Source organism: Cydia amplana, chromosome 4, assembly GCF_948474715.1.
Source record: "Cydia amplana chromosome 4, ilCydAmpl1.1, whole genome shotgun sequence".
In the NCBI taxonomy this organism is placed as follows: Eukaryota; Metazoa; Arthropoda; class Insecta; order Lepidoptera; family Tortricidae; genus Cydia; species Cydia amplana.
Window position 1 is genome coordinate 5,137,930 of NC_086072.1, and position 26,003 is coordinate 5,163,932.

The following is a 26,003-nucleotide window of genomic DNA, read 5'->3' on the forward strand; positions in this document are numbered from 1 at the left end:
AGATTTAGATTTAGATTTATTTATTTCATAATATAAAATTACAATATAAATTATTTTACACTAATCTATACGAATTTATATTATGATCGTCAAGTAGGAAAATAACAATTGGTTATAATTATACAAATGTCAAGCAATACACAATTTAAAACCCATTATAAGCAATCGATTAATTAACTAAATTATTAACAATGTCAAATAATATAAAATAAAAAAATATAAAAACAACAATGTCAATATGGCTAAGCTAAGCACGGATATCTCATAATGATCGTCAAATTAAAATAAAATAAAAAAATAAAAAACAGGTCAATAGAAAACTAAAATGATAAACAGGTCAACAGAAAAATAAATTACATTCAATTTGGATTATTACATGTCATTTCCATATATTCATTTACAGAATATAATGGATTATCCAATAAAAAGAGTCTCAATTGGCGTTCAAATGTTTCGTCAGATGGTTCAGTTCGCAATTTTGTGGGTAGACGCTCATAATACGTTGGCCCTATCACCCTCGGATTCTTGACTGAAAGTGCCATGCGACGCGGCACTGTGCGTAGTCTCCCCGTGGATCGGAGCTGTTTGCCCGCAACCTCGACGCGATTAAACATGGTTAAATTGTTTCTCACAAACATCAATATTTGAAATATGTATAAGGAGTAGTGCGTCATGATTCGATATTGTTTAAAAAGTTTTTTACACGGATGTCTGCCTTGGACTCCTGCCAGTAATCGAATAGCTCTTTTTTGGAGTATTAAGACTCGCTTGGCATCGGTAGAATTTCCCCATATCAACGTACCATAGGATATTAAGGAGTGGAAATGGGAAAAGTATACAGCTTTTAATTATTTTCTCGTTATGAGTGGCTGCAGTTTTTTAATGGCAAAGACAGCACTACTCAACTTATTACATAATTGGTCAACATGACACTTCCAGCCAAGATTCGAGTCAACTGTAAAGCTGGCCACACACACTAGGTTTTGCGTGTCGGTTTTGCTTGTGCAAGCAAAACCAACAGGCACGACCGAGTTCCATAGGGCACACACACGTAACGCCTGCACAAACTCTCAGTTCAAACCATCATGGCACCGGTAGCGGTAGTTGACGTCGACGAAATAGCGCTATTAGGTTTATATTTCGTCAGCCATACACGCATACAAACCATGAATCCACTCCACACTTAAAAAATAATAAAACTGGCCAAGTGCGAGTGGGACTCGCGCACGAAGGGTACCGTACCATTATCTATAAAAACGGAAAAAAAATCATGGGAGCCCCACTCCGACTCGCACATGGCCGGTTTTTTAGTATTTGTTGTACTAGAGGCAACAGAAATAGATCATCTGTGAACATTTCAACAGTCTAACTAGCATAGTTCATGAGATACAGCCTAGTGACAGACGGACGGACGGACAGTGGAGTCTTAGTAATAGGGTCCCGTTTTACCCTTTGGTTACGGAACCCTAAAAATCCTCTACAATTGCATTTCGTTTGCGAGACGACATTGTTGCACAGTGACTTGCGACCTATCCCCTCGGCATCGGCAATCACTGGATAACTGAAGCCTATCAAGCCTGCCAGCCACACACGTTCAGTTATGCCTGCGCAAGCGAAGTGCGCAAGCACAACCAACAGGCAAAAAATATAAATTTTGATATTTTCAATTTTGCTTGCGCAGGCAAGGAGTCATGTCATACACACGTTCAGTTATGCCTGCACAAGTAAACTGTGCAGGCATAACCATCGGTTATAACCTAGTGTGTGTGGCCGGCTTAAAGCCCAGGAATTTGCTCACAGTACTTATACTTGGTTGTGGTGACGTGGCCCTTACGGCCACGTTACCAATCTTCTCCCAACAAGAGCAGTCGCTGGTCACAAGGTCGACCAAACTGCATACTAATTAAAAAAAAAAAAAAAAAAAAAAAGTACTTATACATAGGATAGGTACATAGGATAGGTACATAGGATTTATTGCAAATATTGCAATGTTTGTGGATCTCTAAAGCTGTATCCAGACGGGCTGGGCAAATCGACCGATTTGATCAGGAAAATAATTGGCGCCAATCTCATCTAGCGTCCACACGTACACAATTTAATTACCAATTTGCATTCCATAAATACTAACTTCGAAAATTGGCATTTTTGTGTCCGCATCTGCTGATTTGATCGGGGAATCAAATTGGCGTTTGCGTCCGCACGGCCTGATTCGATCGGACAATTTCATCAGAATGGCGAAAAATTGTCTCGTCTGGACTGCACTTAAATTTGATCTCTATAGCTGGTCAAACAAGTTTGTCAGTCGAAAAAGGCGTGAAAGTCAAATTATATATGGGACAAAAACCCTTCGCGCCTTCATTTTTTAAATTCTTCGCTCTTTTCCACTGACGGAAAATGGAAATGGCTTGACAGAGTATACTTACGTTTGTCTTTAGTTTTCTTTTTCGTTTCAATTAAATTAACTGGCAACACACAGTCTACTGTCACTTCACGAACGAGCACAATATTTCTGTAATATTTTGCTGGGCGGCTCAATAAAATGTGGTACGAAATTCTGCCTAGTTTCTGCATTATTACAGCAGCCCTGGGCTTGCCTGGGTGGGGCCTATATCATTGCCACAACCTTATAGTAGGCAACGTAAGTACCGCATCAAAACAACCTGTTAGGTAACACTGATTAATTTTCGTATGCACAGATTATCTATTTTGTCACTAAGTTTCAGTTCAATAACCAATTTTAAATAGTAACTGAGCTAATTTATTTATTTAATATTACTTTTCAATTACTTTGTCACAACTTTGGCCTGCAATAACGCACAGTAGATATGGCTAAAGCCCTTGCTACACGGTCACCGACAAGCCCCCAGACCGCGTGGCCTTGGTCCGTCCCGGACCGTGTAGACAGTTGTTTACAACAAAATTTGACCAAAACTGACCAAGGACAGACCAAGGTCAGACGGTTAGAAGGCTTGTCGGCGACCGTGTAGCAAGGGCTTATTGGCTCCTCTACACGATGGGCCAACGCCGCGCCGGCCACTCCAAGGGACGCAGCCATGCGGTAGAATGAGATAGCAATATCACTTGCTCCCTCTAACGCATAAATGCATTAAAGCTGGTTTCAATTTTAAGGTATCCAGGTTATTGGTTGACTGAAAATGGAGTGGGGAGCTTAACTGACATTTGTCTATTTGTCTAAAACATACTCAAATTCAAGCAATATCGCAGTATCCTATGTTAACATCTCAAAATATTATGTATGATCAACATCAACACACAATTACTCAAATTATAATAATTGAACTAGGACTGTACTTTTAGTTTGTTACATTTATTAAAAAGAAACGATAGGAACCACCAAAAACCTATCACCTTTTGTAGATTGTTTCTGTTGAACATGTGACAATTTTTGGAATAAGTTCACTAAGTACTATTTTTGAAATAAGAATAATTAATTGCTAATACACTACTTCATCTTGAAATGGGTTCTGGAATTTGTTTTAATTAAATCTGCCATTTTTATGTTTCAGCATTATAGGCGCTCCCTGTTGGAGAGGTGGGACCGTCACACATACCAGCGTGACATGAGGCTAACTGGCAACCCCTACAAAGTCAATGTAAATATTATCTTATTATATTAATTAATTTAGGTTTGCAAGTAATATAATAGGGACATTTTTTTATGAATTGTATCAGTCGATCAGGTTTATTTTGAGGATCAAATGTCTGATAAAACAAGCAACAACGGTTGCACTCTGAGAGTGCCGATAGAAGTGAAAACTCACCTCACTATGTTACCGACGCCCGGTAATACGATACATATGTTTAGCGGAGGTATTCTATTTATTTATTATATATTATTATCATTCACAAATAAGATCACACTTTTTCATTGACATGTTTATTTACATACTGCCATGATAACGTCAAATTATTTGAACATAGGTAAAGAGTCTTGAAAAGGAGTCCACAACATAAATGTCAATGAGTTTTTCTTTATTGATTTAAATGTCATTTAAATTATGAGTGGCCATCTAAACCTTACGCCCCTTACGGTCACGTGATCGCCTTACGCTGTCTTGAGTTTATAATTTTTTCCCCACCTCAATAAGTGCCCAGTGCTGCTAAAGAAGTTGTCACTTCAAAAAGTTTCCAATGTGTTGTCATAAATTGCTAATTTTCTATCTATTTACCTAGATTTAGTTATAAAATTCAACATGTGTCAACAACCCTATTGATACGCAAAATATCTAGATGTCTGCAGAGCACACAACCAAAACACACATTACAAGATAAAACCAAAAGAAGAATATGAAATTTCACCCTTTAGCCACTTGAGGCCAAACTCTAGATTATTAGAGAATCATTCACACAGTGTGCACATAAGCCATTTTTGTCAGTATTATTAAAATTCAAATTATTTATTTCAGGCTATAATATATACTTTATAATAAAATAATATTTTACTTTTTCCAGGGGCTTGATGCTATTCCTGATAAATAAAGGCAGTATGAAGAAAGTTACAGTGCTGTTATTGTAGTGTAAAATACATAAATTATGGTAAATAAATTTCATTTTTAAGTTGCTTTATTGTTTGTTATAAAAATACCAACCAGCCTTCCCTGCCACACAGTACAGTAAGAACCATTTTAATAAATAGCATAGACGTTTGTAGACGAAATAAATAATACATAATTATTATTTGCATAGCCCTATAATCCTGACTATGAATCATTGTTTTTATAGCAGAAAACTTCATTTGAAATAAAATAAAAATATTGCAATGGAAACCAGGATGATGGTTATAATTTATAATATCTGATCAAATGGAAGTGTAAACCATAGCTGAGTATTTTTTATACACTTAAACTAATAATATCTGGGTGACCGAGCTTCGCTCGGAAAACATTAAAACTCGAAAATGCGCGTTTTCCCAGAGATAAGACCTAGCTAGATCGATTTTTCGCCCCCGAAAACCCCCGTATAGCAAATTTCATCGAAATCGTTAGAGCCGTTTCCGAGATCCCCGAAATATATATATATATATATATATATATAAATAAATAAACAAGAATTGCTCGTTTAAAGGTATAAGATACTTATACACTTATACTAACCGAGTGGCAACCCTAGTCTATGCAAAACCGGGGATAGTAAAGCTAGTAACAGACTATCGGACCGGACCGCGACCTTGGAGCGTCGCCGCACCCATAAGTGAGAGCGAGAAACATATATCTCTTTCTCGCTCTCACTTATGGGTGTGACGCTCAAGGTCGCGGTCCCGTCCGATAGTCTGTTGCCACTATAAGCGTGGATAAAGTCTATTTTTTTATTCGTTAGACTGAAATGATAGTTCTTAGTATGAACATAAAATGTCATTTCATACTATGAAATGTCATTTTAGTCTACCGAATAAAAAAATAGACTAGTAATAATAAGTAGAGTCCAGCCAGCCTATTATGCATAGCTTTATCCATCTTTATCCACGTGATAAAATAACTGTCACTGTTTAACACCGTGGGAAAGAAAGTGACGGACACCGTTTTATCACGCTGTCACGTAGACAAGAACGACCATCATATCCGTACAGACGAGCTGGGCAAATCGATCGATTTGATCAGGGAAATAATTGGCGCCAATCTCATCTATCGTCCACACGTACACAATTTAATCACCAATACTAGCTTCGAAAATTGGCATTTTTGTGTCCGTACCTGCTGATTTGATCGGACAATTTCATCAGATTGGCTTGCAGATCTTTTCAGTAAATAAAGGCGCGGAATTCAAATTTTCTATGGGACGATATCCCTTCGCGCCTACATTTTTCAAATTTGCCGCCTTTTTATACTGACAAGATCTGCTTGACCATCTATAGCACCCAAAAGAAAAGGTTGAGTATAGTTTTCCTGGTTCTTACTGACTGACAAATTGGTTTGACCAAGTATAGTTTGTCAACGGACTGTCCCATTTCAAACATAGACGGAGAGAATCATACTATCTTTGTCTTACATTAGTACTAGCACCCAAAAGAAAAGGACGAGTATAGTTTTTCTGGTTCTTACTGACAAATTAGTTTGACTAACTATAGAACATAATATTATATTTTTTGTACTCTGCGTGATTTCGACCGGAAACGTCACTTCATTATGTCAAAATGTCAATGTCATGAAGTGATCAACAAATTCAACAATTCCCAATTTCCCAAACCGAAGTTTCCGAAGTTTATGAGTTGTTTATTTTAAAGTATTTTTATGATGTTATGAATTCGTTCAAGTTGTTGAAAATAAACTACCAATTTGAAATAATATTCCTGACGACTCAATTTATCAAAGTGCTTATGTTTTTAAGCGGGAACGGGAATTCGTGATTGGTGAAATGATTGATCCTGGTTTATCCCTTGTACTGTACCCCACTTTCACGATGACTGATAATTGTTTCGTGGATATTACGATTGAATTTCTAACCGTTGCCTTCCACAACATTTTGTATTACGCCTCCGTCTACCCGAAAAGTGTCTTCGAAACGAGAAAGAAGTACAGCGTCGTTGTTTACCGGTGCATACATCCTGAAGTCAACCAATATCTCGACCTGTGCCTCAAAAATATTGCAGAATGTTTGAAGAGCGAGCAACTGAGACGCGCGGAGTTTTCCGTTACAGATGAAAACTACAAACCTGTGATCAATTTTGTTTTCGATTTTGAGAAACACAAACAGTCAGATGAAAATTCCGACGCCTATTTGATTCAAGCTGAGCAAAATCTTCGAGCCTTCTGCTTGAATTTGGTCAGCAATAGTGATAAGTTCTTAGTTCCTGATGACTGTAGCTTCTCAATATTTATACACACAAATGAATCTAATGCTGTTGCATTGGCAAATAATCCTGAATTGGAGGACTTTCCTTTTGTTGAAGTTGAGGGGGTAGCAGAGGAGATAAATAATATTATTCCATTAAGGAGATTTAATTTAAGATGTTATAATATTGATACCTATGTAGAAATAAAATAAGGACTCGTACTTTATTGTAACTAAACTTTATACAACAACTGCTGTATAACATTTACAATTCAGATGTTAAAATTAAAGAAAGAATCCTACTATAATAGTGGCATATCTGAAAAAAGTATAATAGGAATATTTAAATGTACATTTAATTCATTGTAAAATGAAATTTCTGTACCTACAGGTTATTAAGTGTGTTTAAATTTACTAAAAACTATAACAGCATATCAAACACCATCTATATTTTCCAATTTAACTTTTAAACATCTCCACCGGGAGTATATTTCATCCCAATCCACATAGGCACCAATCAATTTCCGAACATTATTTGAGCTGTCTTCATATGCATTCCGCCCATGCAGCAACCTTATGTTATCAAAAGTCAAGATGTCCCCAGCCTTCGTCTTGAATTTAGCAGAAAACTTATGATTGAAATTCAGAAAGAAGGCCCACGCTTCATACCAAGGTTGAACTAGTTCTATTGGCCCTGGAAAATAATTCCCTCTCTGAGGCACAGAGAAATTAATTCTCATTAATTCTCCATGTTTATCTAAGCAAATAACTGGAGATCTGTGTAGTTTGTAGAATTCATTACCATCCTCGGTTCCAATGTCACTCCATTCAATTTCAACATCTGTTAGAAGCTTAAATTGTTCGGGATGGTTTTGTTTAATGTATGAAGCCACATAGTGAGCGTCAGAGAGAATATTCTCTCCGCCTTGACTTTGAGTTTGCTCTAAACAGTGCAACATGTTCACTCCTGGACAATATTCATAGTATGGCAAGTCAATATGAACTTGTAAATTGGTGTTGAGATATGCTACATTACTGGTGTTAGGGACATTTTGCACCACAAATTTGACGCCATAATGTGTTCTCCGTGTAAATCCAATGGTCTCCACAATTTTGTCTATAGCTGTAGCAGAATTTGGTGTGTTTTGAATCAAAGCTACTCCATAAACTGATAGACTGTGTAACCAATTATACAATGCCTGGTTTGAGTTTAAAATCTCATCATAATCATGTTTAGAACAGATCTTCTGGAAATCCTTACCTTCCCAGGTAATTTTGGCAGGTTTATAAATGGCTCTGTCATAAATTTTCTTATTCTCTGCAGTAAAATTTCTGAACTTGAGCCACTTTAAGTCAAACTCCGATATATGCCCGTCATCCCAGGTAAGCTTCACAAAATTTTCGCCCTGCTGGACATCTTTTGCATTAACTTTTAAGTAGAATTTGCTCCAATCAACTGTCCTGCTTTTCGCCGATCGGTGGAAACACTGTTCGCACTGGCAGTTATCCCTCAGCCACACGTAGGGAAATTGTAAAGATTGGCCACTTATAACCAGCTTTAACGTATCAGATTGTTTGAAAAGCGCGTTCTGGGTATGAATTTGAGTAACACTACTTTTTAATACGTTAGATATAAGCTTATTTGTGCACAGTTGTCTGAACGCGAGCATTTTGCTGTCTTGTACAATACTAAATGATAAGAGATAATTAATAAGTTGGTTGACACAAGCCATAATGATAGTAGGTAATTAAATTGTATAATTACCTAATTGTGTAAGGTCTAAGTATATAACTGTTTAATGAACTTTGCTCGGCAAATCCGGTTTAGTATCAGAACCAGAACCCGTTTTGTTACACAATACAAGGCATACGGATTCTGAATTGGCTTTTGATATGGGTACTTTTACGAGGTCAGGAAATACGATTATTAACCTACACTAATTGCCGTTAACCTTAAGTTAAAAATAGCTCTTTTCCTGACGACAAATTTGATATCGTAAGTTATTCGCAACGAAAACTGTATTCAGGATATTATCCGTGATTGGGGTTTTTAAATACATTTTAAATTGTCATATAAGTTGAAATATAAAAAACAAACCTGTAGGTATTAAATAAAACCATGTCTTAAAATAAACGAACATAATTATATTGATCTAAATATTTATATAGGTACACGTAGAGATGAAAAAAATTGTACTCAAGAATATAACAACCACTAAACCATTATTTTTCAAACATAACTTTAAGATTAGGCTTTGCATTATTATGATAACAGTTTAATCAGTAAATAATAAGTTAATATGTATGTACTTATAAGTATGAGCAATAAATTCAGTCATATTGAAAGACAGCTGCCTTGCCCTCGATTCTGATAAGAGACGCAAATAAAGCTTCTCTCAAACATATTGTGTTGTCTGTCTGTCTTTATCAATGGTATTTATTTTACATTTAACGAGCATGAAGGTGTCAGATATTACGCTAAATTGAGGTCTATCACTTTGTGAAATAAAGTTTAAATTGTTTGTAGGAAATATTTCCTTAATACAAGGCTTAAAATGAATTACCAATAATATAATTATTATGAATTATCTTTAGGTGAGTATCCTGAGTTAGTCATAATATAGTGAACCATTTTGAACCTTATCACAATGTCGATTATTACGAGTGTCATATTAGATCCCTTTATTTTCACAAGGTTCAAAGTGGCATGACACGCATTAATAAACTTTTCCTGAGTGTTGTAATGGTTACCTATGTTCTAATGTTACCTAATTATGATAAAAAAACTCTTATCTATGAGGTAAAAAGTTAATTTCTGACAAACAATAAGGCGAGGTTTTCAGTCTACTTGTATCTTAATTTTGTGGTAGGCGTTGCTGAGGATGCCCCGGATGTTCCAAATGTCGTCGAACTTTTCCGGCTGTGTGTTGAAATTGCTGTCGGTCGCTTTCACCCATAGCTCCATCTAGTGACAAAAATACTTTTTAAAGTGGGATGTGAGCGGTAAAAGTATTCGCTCCGTGCATGATTGGCGCCGCCCTAGTGGGTGTGGGAAATAGTATGAAAATGTCTCACGAATATGAGCATTTTTACTATTTATTTCTCCTACCACCAATTAGGACAGCCAATAGTATAGAGCAGCAGTCGGCAACAAGCGGCCCGCGGGCCGCATGCGGCCCGCAAACCTCTCACTTGCGGCCCGCGAGCCTCCCTGGCTATTTTGTATGTAATATTGACAAACGACAATGTCTGATAAAGTCATAAATATTAACAAAGTGTGGCCCGCGTCACCTTCGTTAACTATTATGTGGCCCTTGGCTGCTAAAAGATTGCCGACCGCTGGTATAGAGCGAACTTTCGTTCTAATATCTAACCAAGTCTTTGTGTATTGAGGTTGGCTTTCGTGGTAAAGCGGCGCGTTACTCGTCCCCCATTCGGCCTCCACCTATGTGCCGGCCGTGCTTACCTATCCCCTTTCGGACGGGAAGCACCATCCACAGCGCCCATTAGTAGTGGTCACATATACGGCCTCCATCTATTTGGCCTCGACCTTACCTCTCCCCTCTTAGCTGGAAGTTTAGCTGTCCACAGCGCCCAGGAGTAGTGGTACGGCGGCGCGTCGTCGCTTGTCGTACATTCGGCCTCCACCCATGATTGGCCTCGGTCCGTGCTCAAGTCCACGCGGAGGATCTTCGCGCCGCCGCCGGAGTATGCGTATCCTGCGAAAAAAACCGGCCAAGTGCGAGTCGGACTCGCGCACCGAGGGTTCCGCACCATCAACAAAAAATAGAGCAAAGCAAGCAAAAAAACGGTCACCCATCCAAGTACTGACCCCGCCCGACGTTGCTTAACTTCGGTCAAAAATCACGTTTGTTGTATGGGAGCCCCACTTAAATCTTTATTTTATTCTGTTTTTAGTATTTGTTGTTATAGCGGCAACAGAAATACATTATCTGTGAAAATTTCAACTGTCTAGCTATCACGGTTCGTGAGATACAGCCTGGTGACAGACGGACGGACGGACGGACAGCGGAGTCTTAGTAATAGGGTCCCGTTTTTACCCTTTGGGTACGGAACCCTAAAGATTGTAATAAAGTACACAAGCGGACTGTCGTAAACTTGTTTAAATATCGAAGTCCCCGCCATTCTCCATCTTAACCGTTTCTCGTCCGCCGGGTCGCATATAGCCGACGTCACAGATAGAGTAGACGAGGGGCCAGTGGCAAAGACCGCGGTGGTCTCTCAAATGGGCGTTTTTTTTTGTTGTCCCCTACACTTTTTTCAAATTTGGGATTTTTTATGTTATTTCTACTCAGAATCACGAGCTCTTTCTATCCTAATAGGAGAAAAAAAGTGCCCTAAAATTTGCATACATTTTTCGATCTTTCCATTCCGCGATAGCCATACAAAATCTATGAAAAATGGTGACGTAATGGAAATAAAAACCTTGGGACACTTTTTTTCTCCTATTAGGTTAGGATAGAAAGAGCTCGTGATTCTGAGTAGAAATAACATAAAAAATCCCAAATTTGAAAAAAAAAGTGTAGGGGACAACAAAAAAAAAACGCCCAAATACTAGTTACTTTGTAATACCGGTAGTATCACTTGCCTCAACCACAAGCAGCGAGATCCAAGACCTGAATTTTGCAATTAATAAAGATGATTGATTGATACCTCTAATGTCTATGCAGCCATTCTTTATCTTGACCGTCTCTCCGCCGAGTCGTATACAGGGTGGATTTTCTTTTTGGGTCAGTGAGGGCAGCTACCAGATCCCGTGCTGCTACGAGAAAACGGTCTTAGAAGACCTTCCCTCAATTTCAAATTAATGAAGATTGGCTTTTACAGATTTTGGAAAAAACATACAGGGTGCGTGAAAAAGGTCATTTTTGACAAACTTGTTTTTTGATGCCAATCGATTCCATTCCTATTGAGGATCAAAAGCTTGTATGGAAGCAAAAAAAAAATTCCGGCTAGAAAAGCCACAAATTGAGGAAAACTTTTCCAATACAATTTGTATGAAAATGAAAACTTTTATTTTTCAGATGCTATTTTTGTATGCCAATCGATTCCATTCCTATCCAGTATCAATAGTTTCCTAGGGGTCAACTTACGATAATGTACTAAAAAGCCACAAATTAAAAAAATGTGAAAAATAAAAGTTTTCATTTTCATACAAATTGTATGGGAAAAGTTTTCCTCGATTTGTGGCTTTTCTAGCCGGAAATTTTTTTTTGCTTCCATACAAGCTTTTGATCCTCAATAGGAATGGGATCGATTGGCATAAAAAAAAAGTTTGTCAAAAATGACCTTTTTCTCGCACCCTGTATGTTTTTTCCAAAATCTGTAAAGGCCAATCTTCATTAATTTGAAATCGAGGGAAGGTCTTCTAAGACCGGTTTCTCGTAGCAGCACGGGATCTGGTAGCTGCCCTCACTGACCCAAAAAGAAAATCCACCCTGTATAGCCGACGTCACCGGTAGTACACGTGCGATGGCAAAGTCCGCGGTCTCAAGTCTTGAACGGGTTAAAGGCGCGGTAGTCTTACTTGTCCCAGCCCCATAGGTGTGAGACCACGACCCAAACCTTTTCATTGAGAAAGATACCTCTAATTTCTATGCAGCCATCCTTCATCTTGACCGTATCTCCATCCGCCGGGTCGCATATAGCCGACGTCACCGGTAGACTATAAACTGGCGGCGCGGTGGCAAAGTCCGCGGTCTCCCAAGTCTTGGACGGGTTGAAAGAGCGGTAGTCTTGCTTGTGCCAGTGAGATGAACTCTCGTCATAACCTATCGTTATGGATTCTGAAACAGAAAACAGTTAAAATTAGGTTACACTACTCACTAATTGCCACTTGTATACCTAAGTTACCTACACCGTTTTAGGCTACACGTTTACAAACTGAGAGTGTAAGTATTTCTGTGGACCAAAATGTGCCTAACAGTAAAAAGTTCAATGTCACACTAGTGCGCTAGCGTAGAATACGTTGCCGTAAAAATTAAAAAAGTATTTATTTCCAAAAGAGACAGTACAGTGATCCCCACACTAGGCTCAGCCTGTAACGTGGGAATCTTAAAGAAATTGTTTAGGTAGTGGGGTTGGGATTTAGATGGTGGGCTTCTGCCACCCGAATTAGGTCCAAGCCTGTGACTACTATGTAAAGAGAAGGAAATCAAGCAGGGATATTCTCCTGCTTATGCTTATAAAGTCCTTCCTGTGCTCATGCCACTGTCCAATGTTGGCGCCAGGCGGGGTTCTTGAGGGGTTTTAGGATGTTCTGTACTAACCAAGCCACTTGACGCTGCGCACCGCGGGCGCGCCGGTCACGACCACGCGCAGCGGGTACCCGTGGTCCGGCGGCAGCACGGAGCCGTTGATGCGTGTAGCTAGTATACGCGTGTTAGTGTCCACAGCTATAGGACGTACAGTACTAACCAAGCCACTTGATGCTGCGCACCGCGGGCGCGCCGGGCACGACCACGCGCAGCGGGTACCCATGGTCCGGCGGCAGCACGGAGCCGTTGATGCGTGTAGCTAGTATACGCGTGTTAGTGTCCACAGCTATAGGATGTACAGTACTAACCAAGCCACTTGACGCTGCGCACCGCGGGCGCCCCGGGCACGACCACGCGCAGCGGGTACCCGTGGTCCGGCGGTAGCACGGCGCCGTTGATGCGTGTAGCTAGTATACGCGTGTTAGTGTCCACAGCTATAGGACGTACAGTACTAACCAAGCCACTTGACGCTGCGCACCGCGGGCGCGCCGGGCACGACCACGCGCAGCGGGTACCCGTGGTGCGGCGGCAGCACGGAGCCGTTGATGCGTGTAGCTAGTATACGCGTGTTAGTGTCCACATCTATAGGACGTACAGTACTAACCAAGCCACTTGACGCTGCGCACCGCGGGCGCGCCGGGCACGACCACCCGCAGCGGGTACCCGTGGTCCGGCGGCAGCACGGAGCCGTTGATGCGTGTAGCTAGTATACGCGTGTTAGTGTCCACAGCTATAGGACGTACAGTACTAACCAAGCCACTTGACGCTGCGCACCGCGGGCGCGCCGGGCACGACCACGCGCAGCGGGTACCCGTGGTCCGGCGGTAGCACGGCGCCGTTCATGTGAGTAGCCAGTAATATACGCGAGCTGGGGTCAACGGCCATGTGGAGTGGGATAGACGTGCTGAAGTTGTGGCCGGTCGCGTCTATGTCAGAACCTGTGAACTGTGGGTGAGTTAGTTTCGATATTGAAATGATTGGTTTTGGAAAAAAACATATATTACCAATCATAATTATGTTCGTGATGTACATACAACTGTTTTGATGGATCATTTTCCAATCTGTTGGTCTGTTGTAAAAATGGGAAACAATATTATTTTATTTATTTCGAGCAATAGGCTACATGACTAATTTTTTTTTATGGTATCAATCGATCGGGTTTGTTTTTAGGATCAAATGTCTATATGGGACCCATTGCATTAAAGTAACACAAAAGTCAGAAATTGTAATCAAAGTCCGACAGTCGCACTTCACTCGCGAAACGCCCTATACAAAACGGCCAGAGGCCGTGACGTCATCGCCCATCTTGTAGTATGGACAAAACAAGAAAATTGCGTTTTTGTCGCTGAAATATTGCGTTTATGTATATAGTTGCTATACAATATTTTTTTGGATGAAATGTAAGGAATCGAATGGTACCCTTACTTTTATCGTTTTTGGAAGTTAAAAAAACTTAAATTATGAAACTTTCAGGTCCTGTAATTTTGTAATTTTTCAATATTTTTTTTTATATCCACATTATTGTGATAAATTGTTCGTTTGCTATCTATTTTACTAGATTTTGTTATAAAATTCAACATGTGTCATCATCCCTATTTTACCGATAATGCCTTTGTAATGACAGGGCTGTCGAGCCTTGTGGACAGGACATGAGCCTTAAAGTGTTACAATCGAAAGAACTTATCCCGCAATTGATGCCGACGGTCAATAGGGAATATTACGCGAAACTCTGCGCAGGGGGCGCCACTCCTACAAGTCACAATTTAAGGGTCTACCGCAAACGAGAGAGTCGAAATTTTGTTATCTAACCTCTCTATCACTCTTGCATATTCGAGCAATAAAGAGGCAGAGAGCTGAGTTTCGATTTCGCGTTTCCCGATACCCCGATAGGCCCTTTGTAAACAAACCGCCTTGATGTATCAATGTCATATTTGATTGTCTGTGAAAACTTGTCAAAAAGCAGTTTAAGGTACAGTATGTATACTTACCTATGTTAGTCTATGGTATACGTAAGTCACTACTGTCACTAGTGCTGCACTCTGGCGGCAAAACATTGCAGTAATACTCCCTATTACAGTTCGAGCGGGACAGCATTATTATGCGTGTGCAATAGTAATAGGAACAGGCGGGTTCAACCTACGCAATGCCTCGTGGTAATCTTTTCTTTACACTTACTATGATGTGTTTCCCTTGCGTGTCCTCCATATCCACGCCGCAGTGTTTGAGCACGTCGCGCAAGTACACGCCACTCCAGACCGCGTTACTAATGGCGCCGCCCTGCCAACTCAGACCTTTCACTGGCTTCACCTGCTTTAAGCAGAGCACGGCGGAATTAGGCATGGTTGGTGCTTTTCTTCACCTTTTGACCGCCACGACTATTTTAACCTTTTGAACGCCACAGATGGCATATGACGTCAACGCAAAATCGTGACGACGCCAAAGACGGCATTTGACGTCGATCGTTTTTTGATGAAAATCTACTGAAAAACACCCCACTTTTAGGTTGGCGTTATTTATTCACAAAACTAAATTTTACCCCCGAAGCGTCAGTGGCACGGCAAATGGATGTGCCGATTGGCGTTCAAAAGGTTAAACACCACGCAATAGTAAACTTTATTTGAATTTGTTAAGGTTCATTTTAATACTGTAACGTGTGTCAGCTGGGGCGGTAAAAGGGTGGTCGTAAGTAGCATAAGCTAGCATTCATTTTGACAGTCATGCGTTTTAATTTATGATTATTTGCGTGCGCTTGGAAAAATTTACATCAAAAAAATATTACAGCGTAAACTATATCAGGCAAACCAATTTTGTCAGAAGCAGAAGAATTAAAAAAACTATAGTCATCTCTTATGAATTATGAAGTTATGATAATAGGTACTAATGAAGGAAATATATATACAGTATGGTATGAATGATTGATTATCTCTCGCTCCAGTGACAAGTGACTCTTGCAAAACTATAAGCACACAACACATGGCAGTTATGTCGGCACATTTTTCTGAACAAGCGTATTTATTTTATTTTTAGTTATTTATTACACAATAGTTACAACTTTTTTGTTAAGGACAAAGCTCCACAAAACTACATTTGTTTGACTGTGGAGTCGCATTATTCTATACTTAAATAAATTTATGTTATAAGTAATAGGCTTACATTGGGAGTTATAATACTAGGTAATGTCATGAATACTCTATAGGGCAACACATTCCCCTATAGTGTATTCAAGAGATACATTTTAAGACTCTTTTTTAATCTACTTTTTTTGGGTTCTTTTACTATGTCTGCGGGCAAAGTATTCAGTAAATAGGGTAACCGTTTCTTAAGTGTCCTATCGCCATAATAATTATACACCCTAGGTACTTCATATTTGCCCGCCGTTAATGCTCTGGTGTTATGACTATGTTTGACTAGATCCCTGTGTTCTTGGCTGCCATGACTGTTTATAGCTAACATATATTTAAGTTTTAATCCCACTGGTAAAATTTTACATAATTTAAATAATTGTCTGTAGTCAGTTTTGCAACTGTGTTTTATCTTTTTATTAACTAGTAGTTTTAGAAAACGGATTTGTAACAATTCTAATTTATCTATGTTAGTTTTAAACGTGAGGCCATAGCAGTCAAGACCATAACTAATAATAGACTCTACTAAACAAGTATAAATACATTTCAAAGTGCTAACAGGAACTTTAAAACTAAGATGGTAAAATATGCTTAAAAGTATTCTTAATTTATTACAAATGAAATCTACATGAGTTGTCCAGGAGAAGTTTTCGTCGATTTTCATGCCAAGATACGTAAAACTGATAACTCTTTCTATGGGCTGGCATTTACAAGTTACGGAATCAATACTATGTATACAATGGAAACTATGTGTGAAAATGGACGGGATATCGTTTTTAGGTAACTAGCTAACTCTAGTGGTAGCTAAGTATGGAGAATGTATTAGCATAAGTTTTGTCTTATCGGCATTTAATACGATTCCATTATCATGAGACCACTTGACAACGGCATCGACGTCCTCCTGTACAAGCCTGCAGGTCTGCTCGAGGTCGGTGCCGGCGCGCAGCACGCACAGGTCGTCCGCGAACATGTGCGCGGAGCAGTGGCGCAGCACGCCGCACAGGCTGTTCACGTGCATCAGGTAACAGAGGGGCCCGCAGCCCGAGCCCTGCGGCACTCCGCAGCGGACGGCCTGCTCGTCACTGAGCGCCGACCCGACCTTCACGCGGAAGGACCGCATGGTGAGGTAGTCGCGGAACCATTGGTTCAGCGGCCGCCCCACCCCGCACTCCTCCATAGCTTTCAGCAAGGTATCGGTCTCTAGGGTATCAAATGCCTTTTTAAAATCAAAAAAGATAGCTACCACAAACTGTTTCTCTGCTAAGTAATTGTTAATCTCATCTGTAAAGGCAGATAATAGAGTATTCGTACTTCTCTGTTTTTGGAATCCATGCTGACAACTATTTAGAATATGATTAGTTTGTAGATAATGTGATATGCGGTCGGTAATACATTTCTCTATTATTTTGTCAACACTAGATAGTATAGATATGGGTCTGAAATTAGAATAATTTTTAAAACTGCCTTTCTTATGGATAGGACGCACTATTGCCTGTTTTAGTTTTGTAGGAAACTTTTGTTGATTAACTGATAAATTAATTAGTTTGGCTAGTATCGGGCTTATTTTATCTACAACTGTTTTTAGGTCAGACATGCGTATGAGATCGCTTCCTGGTGATTTATTACTGTTCATGTTTCGAATTACTCGATTAACATAATCACTAGATACCGGTTGCCATCGCATACACATGCCGGACTCCTGTACATAGTTTTCCCTAGTCATCCATATGTCGTTACATGAGTGTTTTATATTGTCTATTTCTGTTATAAATGAGGTTGCAAATTTATCACATATATGTTTTTCGTTACTTTCATCCATGTTTGTTAATATCTTAATATCTAATGACTGTTTTTCCTTTCCCATCATAATATTAATCCTATCCCATATTTTTTTAATATTTTTATTACAGGCTAAAATACTCTGCTTATCATTATCATTCTTGCTTTTTCGTATAGCTTTATTGCACTTGTTTCGATATTTAGTATATTCTAGCCTTTTTAACATGTTTTTTGGATCCATGCTCCACATATGAAATAATCTATCTCGCTCAGCTATCATCTTCTTTAAGTTGCCGGTTATCCAAGATTTATTATTCCTATTACTATTATTTATTATAACCTGCTTATTATAACATTCATTGTAAATATTTTCAAATAGTTGCCTAAAAGCTTCGTACAGTTTAATAGGGCAGTCTATTAACATAAGGCTATTAAAATCAGTTGCAAGTAATTTTTCTCTTACTAATCTATTATCTAATACAAGCCGCGTAGCGGTGGCGGGGGAAGCAGGCACGCCGCCGCGAGCGCGCCTTACGCGCGCGCGGGGCTCTTCTTGGTTGGGAACGGTTGCGGCCGTGCTTCGCCCGCCGTCGCCAACACCATCGCGTGTGTGTCTCCACTCCACTGCAATCGATACATAATAGTGGTCCGATAGTTTGTGTTGAATAACAGCCGAGTTGATAGATGCTAAAGGTGCTCTTAGATAAATGTGGTCTAGGCAGGATTCTACTAAGTTTCCCATTAAGACTTCTCTCCGTGTAACTTGAGATATACATCTGGTAAAGCCATATTCACATAAAATAGTTTCGTATGTAGATACTGTTTTATCATTAATATTTAATAAGTTAATATTAATGTCCCCACAGAGCACTGCTTTTGTGTTTTGAGGTATGCTATTAAGTAGTGCTCGGAGCTCTGCAAAAAATTGTGTTAGTTTATGCTGTTTGTTTATTTTAGGTGGCCTATAGATTGCTATAATATTGACAGTCTCTCGATGGTTGGTTAGTGTAATGGAGACGCACTCAGCCGCGCGCATGGCGGCCGTGGTGCCAAGCAGCGGCGCGCAGGAGCGGACCGGGAGTATGGAGTATGCCGCTGTGGGGTTGACGACATCTTCATACAAAAGCAAAGACATGCAAAATATAACTGCGGGCGTTACTGGTTTAATTGTGCTTTATGTTTTGTTTTCACAGAACATTGTGTTTTTAGTTAAGATATAGAGTTAGACCAAGATAACTCTGCAGCGATTTTGATAACATAAATTGTCAGAGTCTATGCTATCAAAATCGCTGCATAGTTATCTTGGTTTAACTCTAGAAATAAACTGATAAGCGCAGAGTACGTGCATAATAAGAATAATTATTGAAAAGAAGGAAAAAAAAAACAGCTAAAAAGTAAAACAAACAAAAATACAAACAATATAAAAAAACTATATTACTCGCGGTTACTTTTATATCCATTCTCTAGTTAGAAAATTTTAGCACTAATTATTAATTAGTATAATACACAAATGCAACTGCTTACATAAAGCCATTTTTGTGATAGACCTGGAACAAAACATGCGTAAAAGCAAATATTTCAATTTACAGCATTTACCCAACACCCCCAACAAGACAATATGAGTAATGTGATTATATGTCCCAAAGTCCCAAGTCACGACTTTAAAATATGTACTCGACACTCTTAACTGACCAGCGGTAAACCTTATAAATATTGAAAAGGAAAAATTTACCCCTTCGGGCAAGATTAAGACGTACCTATCTGACTTGAGACTCCGGTGCCCGTTAAGATAGAGTACTTATTGCAGAAAAGGTTAACAACTGCAAATTAAAAGTTTGGACGATACATCTTTGTAGTAAGAGGATACTGAACTGTCACCCTATATATTAGAATAACAGTGCCCCTTGACAATGATCATATATTACTGGTCAGGCTTTACACGAAAAATCAAGTCGAAAGAGAAAGAAACCTTATTCATCTCGCTTCGCCTATTCCCCGCGCACATAAGCGCGGCCCGCACGCTCGCCTGCCGGAACTTGGCCAGGTCTTGTAGTGTGAACCTCACTGAACTGTCGCGTCACAAATCATCTTGTCCCTCTTTATCGCGCATGATACGTTCACTTTCCCCCTCTCAATTACTGTTCAGAATAGCCGGGAGCCGAGCATGCTCGAAAGAAAATTATAGGTACACGAAAAATCAAGTCGAAAGAGAAAGAAACCTTATTCATTTCGCTTCGCCTATTCCCCGCGCACATAAGCGCGGCCCGCACGCTCGCCTGCCGGAACTTGGCCAGGTCTTGTAGTGTGAACGTCACTGAACTGTCGCGGCCCGCGATGTTGATGCGGAGTGTGTGCGTCTCGGCCTCCACTTCGGGTACCGGCATGTGTTGACGGACGTAGAATAGTTCGCTGGCGACAAAACGAGTAATGAGCAAAGTCGTCTGCTAAGTTCGACGTTTGTCCTTCGCTATGGCATAACGACAGATAGGGACAAATGACGATCATCAATTGATTAAGATAGCAGCCGTTTATGAATAACGCCGTTCATTTGTAAAAACATAGTACAAAATTATATTAAAATTTTCGGGCATTATAACAGTGAAAATGTTTTAGACAAATATTTTAGTTTTAATTTATTACCATTCGCATAACATACACATTCGCAGTTACGAAAGGCGTACACAAAGAACATTATAAATCAAGATTGAAATCTATTATACAAAGTTAATAATAAAGTGTGGAGATAAGAAAACTAAATTAAAAACGGCAATATTCACGTGTGTAGCCTACGAGTAAATATCTACAAGGTGCGATATAATACATACATATAATGAAATAAAGTACATATGATCTTTCGGTGGCCGAGGCCGGAATCGAACCGGCGTCTTGAGCTTACGCGGCTAACGTCCTGACCATATTATAAGTAGTTGTGCGACTACTTAAATATACAAATCAAAAGATATTCAATAAAATTCTTTCATTTGTTCCCTAGTTGTAGGCACGAGAAGTCATACTTGGGTGTGTCGAAGTTTTCCACTTGCAGTTTCATGGGTATCTCGGCGTTGAACGGCTTGGCTGTCTTGATGACGAGTCTGCGGTCCCGCACTGGCTCCTTTACCCACATCTCGTCGTCCGAGTGGTCCACTACGTCTTCGTCTCGAAGATTACCTGGGAAACAGGTAGGTTATATTAGCAGGCGTGTCTCACTCCGCGATTTCGTCGCTTTGCTACAGGTAGCTAAAAGTACATCCGTTCCGCCCCAATTTTGGGGAAAGCCATAAGCCGCGCGTGGCGCTGTCGCCACCTAGCGGCCATATCTGTGCTGATCGTAACAGACGCGTTTTGTTAGAGAGTGAGTCTTCTGTACTTAGTACTATTATTTATTCTGTTATATTAGGTTCATTAGGTTGGTATTCCACCTGTCCAATGTGTGTTTCTCATATTTTGCTTGAGAGAGAGAGTGAGACGCCAGATTGGACAAACATATTGGACAGATGGAATACCACCCTTACATAGACAATTAGCACGACTACTACGAGTTCGCATTGACATTTACAATAGCGACTGAGTGAACTCGATTGCAATGCGATCTCTATCGCACCAATACATCAGCGCGAGCGAGATGGACTGCGATCGAGTTTTAGCAGTCGCTGACGTAAACGTCGAGTGTCAACTCGTGGTATGGCTAGAGGTAAGTAATGTTTTCTTTCACTGCGTAAGTGGCCCATTATAACTACTTTCAATATTGCCAACGTATCATAAAAAAATGCTGATCATAGCTTACCTATCCTATACGACTCGAGCAGAGTATATATCTCCTTAGTTTTATGCATCCCATAGACGTTCCAGAACGGTTCTATACTAAGACCGGCTGCGTTCAGGATCTGCTCCCCGCCCGGATGGGAGGGGAGGAACGACGTGACGTCATATACGCCGTGTTTGTACGTCACCCAAAAGCTGTCACTGAAAATATATTATAATTAGAGATTAAACGAACTTACCTGTAAGTGAAGTTCTATCCTAATTATGCGAAGGTTTCGTCCGAAGAACTTACGTTAGTGTAAATGCTGTCTTGTTGCTCTGTAGATTTGTAAAAACATATAAGTGACCTACCAGTTTATGTTACCTAATTTACTAAGGTAAGTAAGTTTCATGGTAATTTAGTTAGATAGTGTTGATTACGCCATAAAGCCAATAATCATGATACAGAAAAAAAAATCAAAGTAAACAATTGGAATGTTATCATGAAATTTAGGGTCGGCCACAAAGCGACGACCGAGTTTACAGTATAAAGTGAACCTTAATACATTCTAGTAAGGTTTAGTACTTACTTATTGCGTGTTATATAACCTCTAGCCGCCCATACGTCAAACCTTGCCAAGCAAAATGAAATTTTATTTTGTCAACACAAAGTTCAAATTAGAATGGAACAGGAGACCTTTTTATAGGTCTCTGGGCGGCTAGAGGATAAAATAGTCGTGGTGGTTAAAACTGTTAAAAGGTTTAAACACATTAGTATCTACTAAACTGGGACTTAAGGCCACGTGGGTTCCGGTTCTTCTCTCACTCTCACTGAGCATAAGCGTGAGCGAGAGGGATGTGCTTGCCAGGGATCGCGGATATCATGTTTTTGAATTTAATTTTTTTTTAGGTAAGTTTAAAAAAAAGTTATCGATGAGTTCGATCAAAAATAAAATTGGGCATCCTTAGAATTTTCATATTTTTAGCTTTTGTGCAGAAATAGTTACGACTTTTGAAGGCGCGTTTTAGACCTAGGTATGTTCGTGATTTTTTACTATAGCGCGAAAGTAAAAAAATCAGGTTACGAATTGATCAATGAAACTACTGGAATACAATGTTGCGCCTGGAGCTAATTTAACTTAAAATTTTATAAGCCATTAAGTCCCATTTGATTTATTATTTAACATATATTAACATTATAATCGACGACGACTGGTCTGGCCTAGTGGGTAGTGACCCTGCCTGTGAAGCCGCGGTTCTGGGTTTGAATCCCGGTAAGGGCATTTATTTGTGTGATGAGCACAGATATTTGTTCCTGAGTCTTGGGTGTTTTCTATGTATTTATGTATTTGTATATTATATTTATCGTTGTCTGAGTACCCACAACACAAGCCTTCTTGAGCTTACTGTGGGACGAAGGCTGCTTACAGACGAGCGACAGTACGCGACACACTGTCGGCGACGGTCGCTGACGACCGCCTGCGACGGCTATCGGCGACGGTCGGTGACTGTCGGCGACGGTCGGCCACTGTCGCAGACGGTCGGTGATAGCTGTCGCGGCGTCGCTCTTGTGTCACAGCACGCAGTCTTCGATGTGTAGTTCAAGAAAGAGCACGTATTTTCTTTTTCAAAATGAGTAATGACGATTTTGATGCTGATGCATTATTGTTTAAAGAAAATACGTGCTATCTCTTGAACTACACATCGACAACTGCGTGCTGTAACACAAGAGCGACGCCGCGACAGCTATCACCGACCGTCGCCGACCGTCGCCGATAGCCGTCGCAGGCGGTCGTCAGCGAACGTCGCCGACAGTGTGTCGCGTACTGTCGCTCGTCTGTAAGCAGCCTTAGTCAATCTGTGTAAGAATGTCCTATAATATTTATTTATTTATAATGTACTAACGTGGAATCATGCTTGCTGACTTCTTCTGCACTGTACACGGGTAATCCTGGTTGCTTAGCCCCTGCCTCAGTGACTCCATCTTTATCCTCATTGCTATCTTTAGTTGCAGGCTTTTCGCTGATGTTATTTTCTGATTTAATGACTTCCTCTGAAACATAATGTGGATTTGAATTTTTGAAATGGTAGAACCATATTTTAGCTCATTATTGAAGAACATTTAAAACGATGAAGAGTAGAAGCTGCCAATTGTGGGCTCATTGTAAAAATTTACAATTATTTTAGCAATTTAATAATTATGAAACATAATAAAATAATAAACAGTACATATTGATTTTGGGTATGATCTAAAAAACATGTCAAGTTCTGTAGGTTTAAAGACTCAGTTTAGTCTAAATTATTATTACTATTATAAATCTTTAGTATAGACAGTAAATAAATTAAATTCACATTTTCATTTTTTGCTAATGGTAAAAAAAATATTGGACTAATTTTCGTAAGGTTTAACTTCTTATGTAAGAGCTATATTTGGCATGAAAGTGACTTAAATTACTCCCATCAGCTAATCTTCAATCATAAATACGTTCATATTCAATCTATAACTGTAAATAATATTATCTGTTATAACATATGTTGTAGTAAACATGTTGCTGTGTCGCAATAATACAATAGATAAGATAAAATTTATTTTATTTATGTTATATACAAGTATTAGATGTTTGTGTGGTTTGCAATTGAATTTGCAGAATATTTTAGTTATTTGTCACATTTGGAAATAAATTTATAGCTACCTAAGTAATCAGATTTTACAGTTACGTTTGGTTTTGAATAGAAACTTACTAATGGGTCATATTTTTTTGTATCAACAAAAACATCCCGTTCTATAACAATTTTTTTTGATTAGCATAATTTTTATCTTGATACTGTAGGTATTATTTGTATAATTATTCTTGCTGTATTAGGCACAAGTAACACTAGTAGGTAATCCAATTCTTTTTTGTATAAAAAGTCATATAAAACTTACCAGCTAAAGATTTTCCGACAAGTACAGATCCAAATAACACTACAGCAAGTTTTTTTCTGAAGCCTCGCCTCTCTTCGCTATGACTGTGGTATTTTACACACTGCAATATTATTGGAGCATAATTTACTAGTTTCGTTGCAGTTTTTTGTTGCATGAATCTAAAACAGACACCATTTTTACAAGTTTTTATTTATTTAACTCACCCTGTTAGTATGTATGTTTGTTAGTGTGGGTTTTGACCCACACTAACTAACAGTTAGTGTGGGTCAGTTTAGTCTGGGTCTTGGAAGCTAAATTTTACCCACTTCCTGATTTCTGATTGAGCTAAAGTTTTGCATACATATGTAAATCGAATGACTGTAGACCTATACATTACATATATGCCCATACGTTCTATGAGTATTACTGTGTAGTCATAGTCATAGAATGTATGGGCTCTGTAACATTCCGTGACTCTTCTCTTTCCGCACAGACTCTATTAACATATTCGTTTTATTAGGCTCAATGATTTGAATTAAACAAAATGTAAAATAACACAAAAATAGGCTACCTATTTCGAACTTAACCCATAAAGCAATCAGTTTTTTTAACCCAGTTTTCCTGTGCCTTTCTTTCTCTGACCGCATCGAAATATAGATAGACAAATAAACGTTAGTAATAGGTAACATTAAGTATAACATCACCGTTATATTAAGTTAAATATGAAACTTAATTTATTCCGCGAAACTGCGAACAACTTACCGAAACACAACTGTTTTCAGAGCCATGCTGACAGCATGTATTACATCATTGAGTTACTCCCTACTGTAGCAGGCCTTATCGTAATGATTATATTATAACTGTATTATCGGGGAAATCGTCACAAACATCTGTTTTTTCGATTAATTTTCTCGGCATTCCTCTGACCTTGATTTGATAGTAGTGATTTTGACAGTTTTGACACTGACGGCTGACAGCGTGATTTTTTTTTACAATTATGGCCTGGATGCGTATCCTTTGTCAAGGAAGGTGACAGCACAAAGGCGTATTTAAAAAATGTTATATAGTGTGTCAAAGGTCTGTTTGATTTCAAACATAGACAGAGAGAATCATACTATCTTTGTCTAACACAAGTGCTAGCACCCAAAAGCAAAGGAGTTAGTATAGTTTTTTTTTGTTCCTATTTACTGACAAGATTTGGTTGACCCAGGATAGTTTGTCAAAAGACTCTCATTTCAAACATAGACAGAAATAATCATACTATACTTGGTCAACCAGATCTTGACAGTAGAAAAAGGCGGCAAATTCGAAAACTGTAGGCGCGAAGAGATATCGTCCCATAGAAAATTTGAATTTCGCGCCTTTTTTTACTGACAAGATTTGGTTGAC

At 39.1% G+C, this 26,003-nt stretch overlaps 4 protein-coding genes across 4 annotated transcripts in view; 1 reads left to right on the top strand and 3 right to left on the bottom strand.

The window, feature by feature from the left end:
• Window positions 1-2,803, bottom strand: part of LOC134647495 (tripeptidyl-peptidase 2) — a 39,707-nt gene extending 36,904 nt beyond the window's left edge. The window contains 1 exon segment of the mRNA XM_063501845.1: window positions 2,424-2,803. Coding sequence (XP_063357915.1) covers window positions 2,424-2,571 — 148 coding nt within the window. The 5' untranslated portion in view covers window positions 2,572-2,803.
• Window positions 2,804-6,334: 3,531 nt separating this feature from the next.
• Window positions 6,335-7,144, top strand: LOC134663053 (mitotic spindle assembly checkpoint protein MAD2B). The gene has a single exon (XM_063519345.1). It carries the CDS (start codon window positions 6,373-6,375, stop codon window positions 7,000-7,002), a length of 630 nt encoding a protein of 209 aa, XP_063375415.1. The 5' UTR covers window positions 6,335-6,372; the 3' UTR covers window positions 7,003-7,144.
• A 30-nt stretch (window positions 7,145-7,174) lies between these two features.
• LOC134647496 (gamma-butyrobetaine dioxygenase) lies at window positions 7,175-8,459 on the bottom strand. Its single transcript, XM_063501846.1, has one exon. It carries the CDS (start codon window positions 8,457-8,459, stop codon window positions 7,224-7,226), a length of 1,236 nt encoding a protein of 411 aa, XP_063357916.1. The 3' UTR covers window positions 7,175-7,223.
• Window positions 8,460-9,603: 1,144 nt separating this feature from the next.
• Window positions 9,604-24,798, bottom strand: LOC134663114 (sulfite oxidase, mitochondrial). The gene is made up of 10 exons (XM_063519448.1): window positions 24,636-24,798; window positions 23,615-23,762; window positions 21,753-21,931; window positions 20,983-21,136; window positions 20,188-20,377; window positions 15,243-15,377; window positions 13,820-14,012; window positions 12,396-12,596; window positions 10,345-10,508; window positions 9,604-9,754 (listed from the first exon to the last, which is right to left on the bottom strand). Exons 1-10 carry the CDS (start codon window positions 24,787-24,789, stop codon window positions 9,629-9,631), a joined length of 1,644 nt encoding a protein of 547 aa, XP_063375518.1. The 5' UTR covers window positions 24,790-24,798; the 3' UTR covers window positions 9,604-9,628.
• Between the last annotated feature and the right edge of the window lie 1,205 nt (window positions 24,799-26,003).

Bases quoted from the DNA above. Each gene is read 5' to 3' on its own strand.
- LOC134663053 (XM_063519345.1), top strand. From the start codon at position 6,373: ATGATTGATCCTGGTTTATCCCTTGTACTGTACCCCACTTTCACGATG.
- LOC134647496 (XM_063501846.1), bottom strand. From the start codon at position 8,459: ATGCTCGCGTTCAGACAACTGTGCACAAATAAGCTTATATCTAACGTA.
- LOC134663114 (XM_063519448.1), bottom strand. From the start codon at position 24,789: ATGCAACAAAAAACTGCAACGAAACTAGTAAATTATGCTCCAATAATA. The intron at 23,763-24,635 runs GTAAGTTTTATA...ATTATGTTTCAG, and splicing joins TGTCGGAAAATCTTTAGCTG to AGGAAGTCATTAAATCAGAA. The intron at 12,597-13,819 runs GTTAGTACTGTA...TTTCTGTTTCAG, and splicing joins GCGCAGCGTCAAGTGGCTTG to AATCCATAACGATAGGTTAT.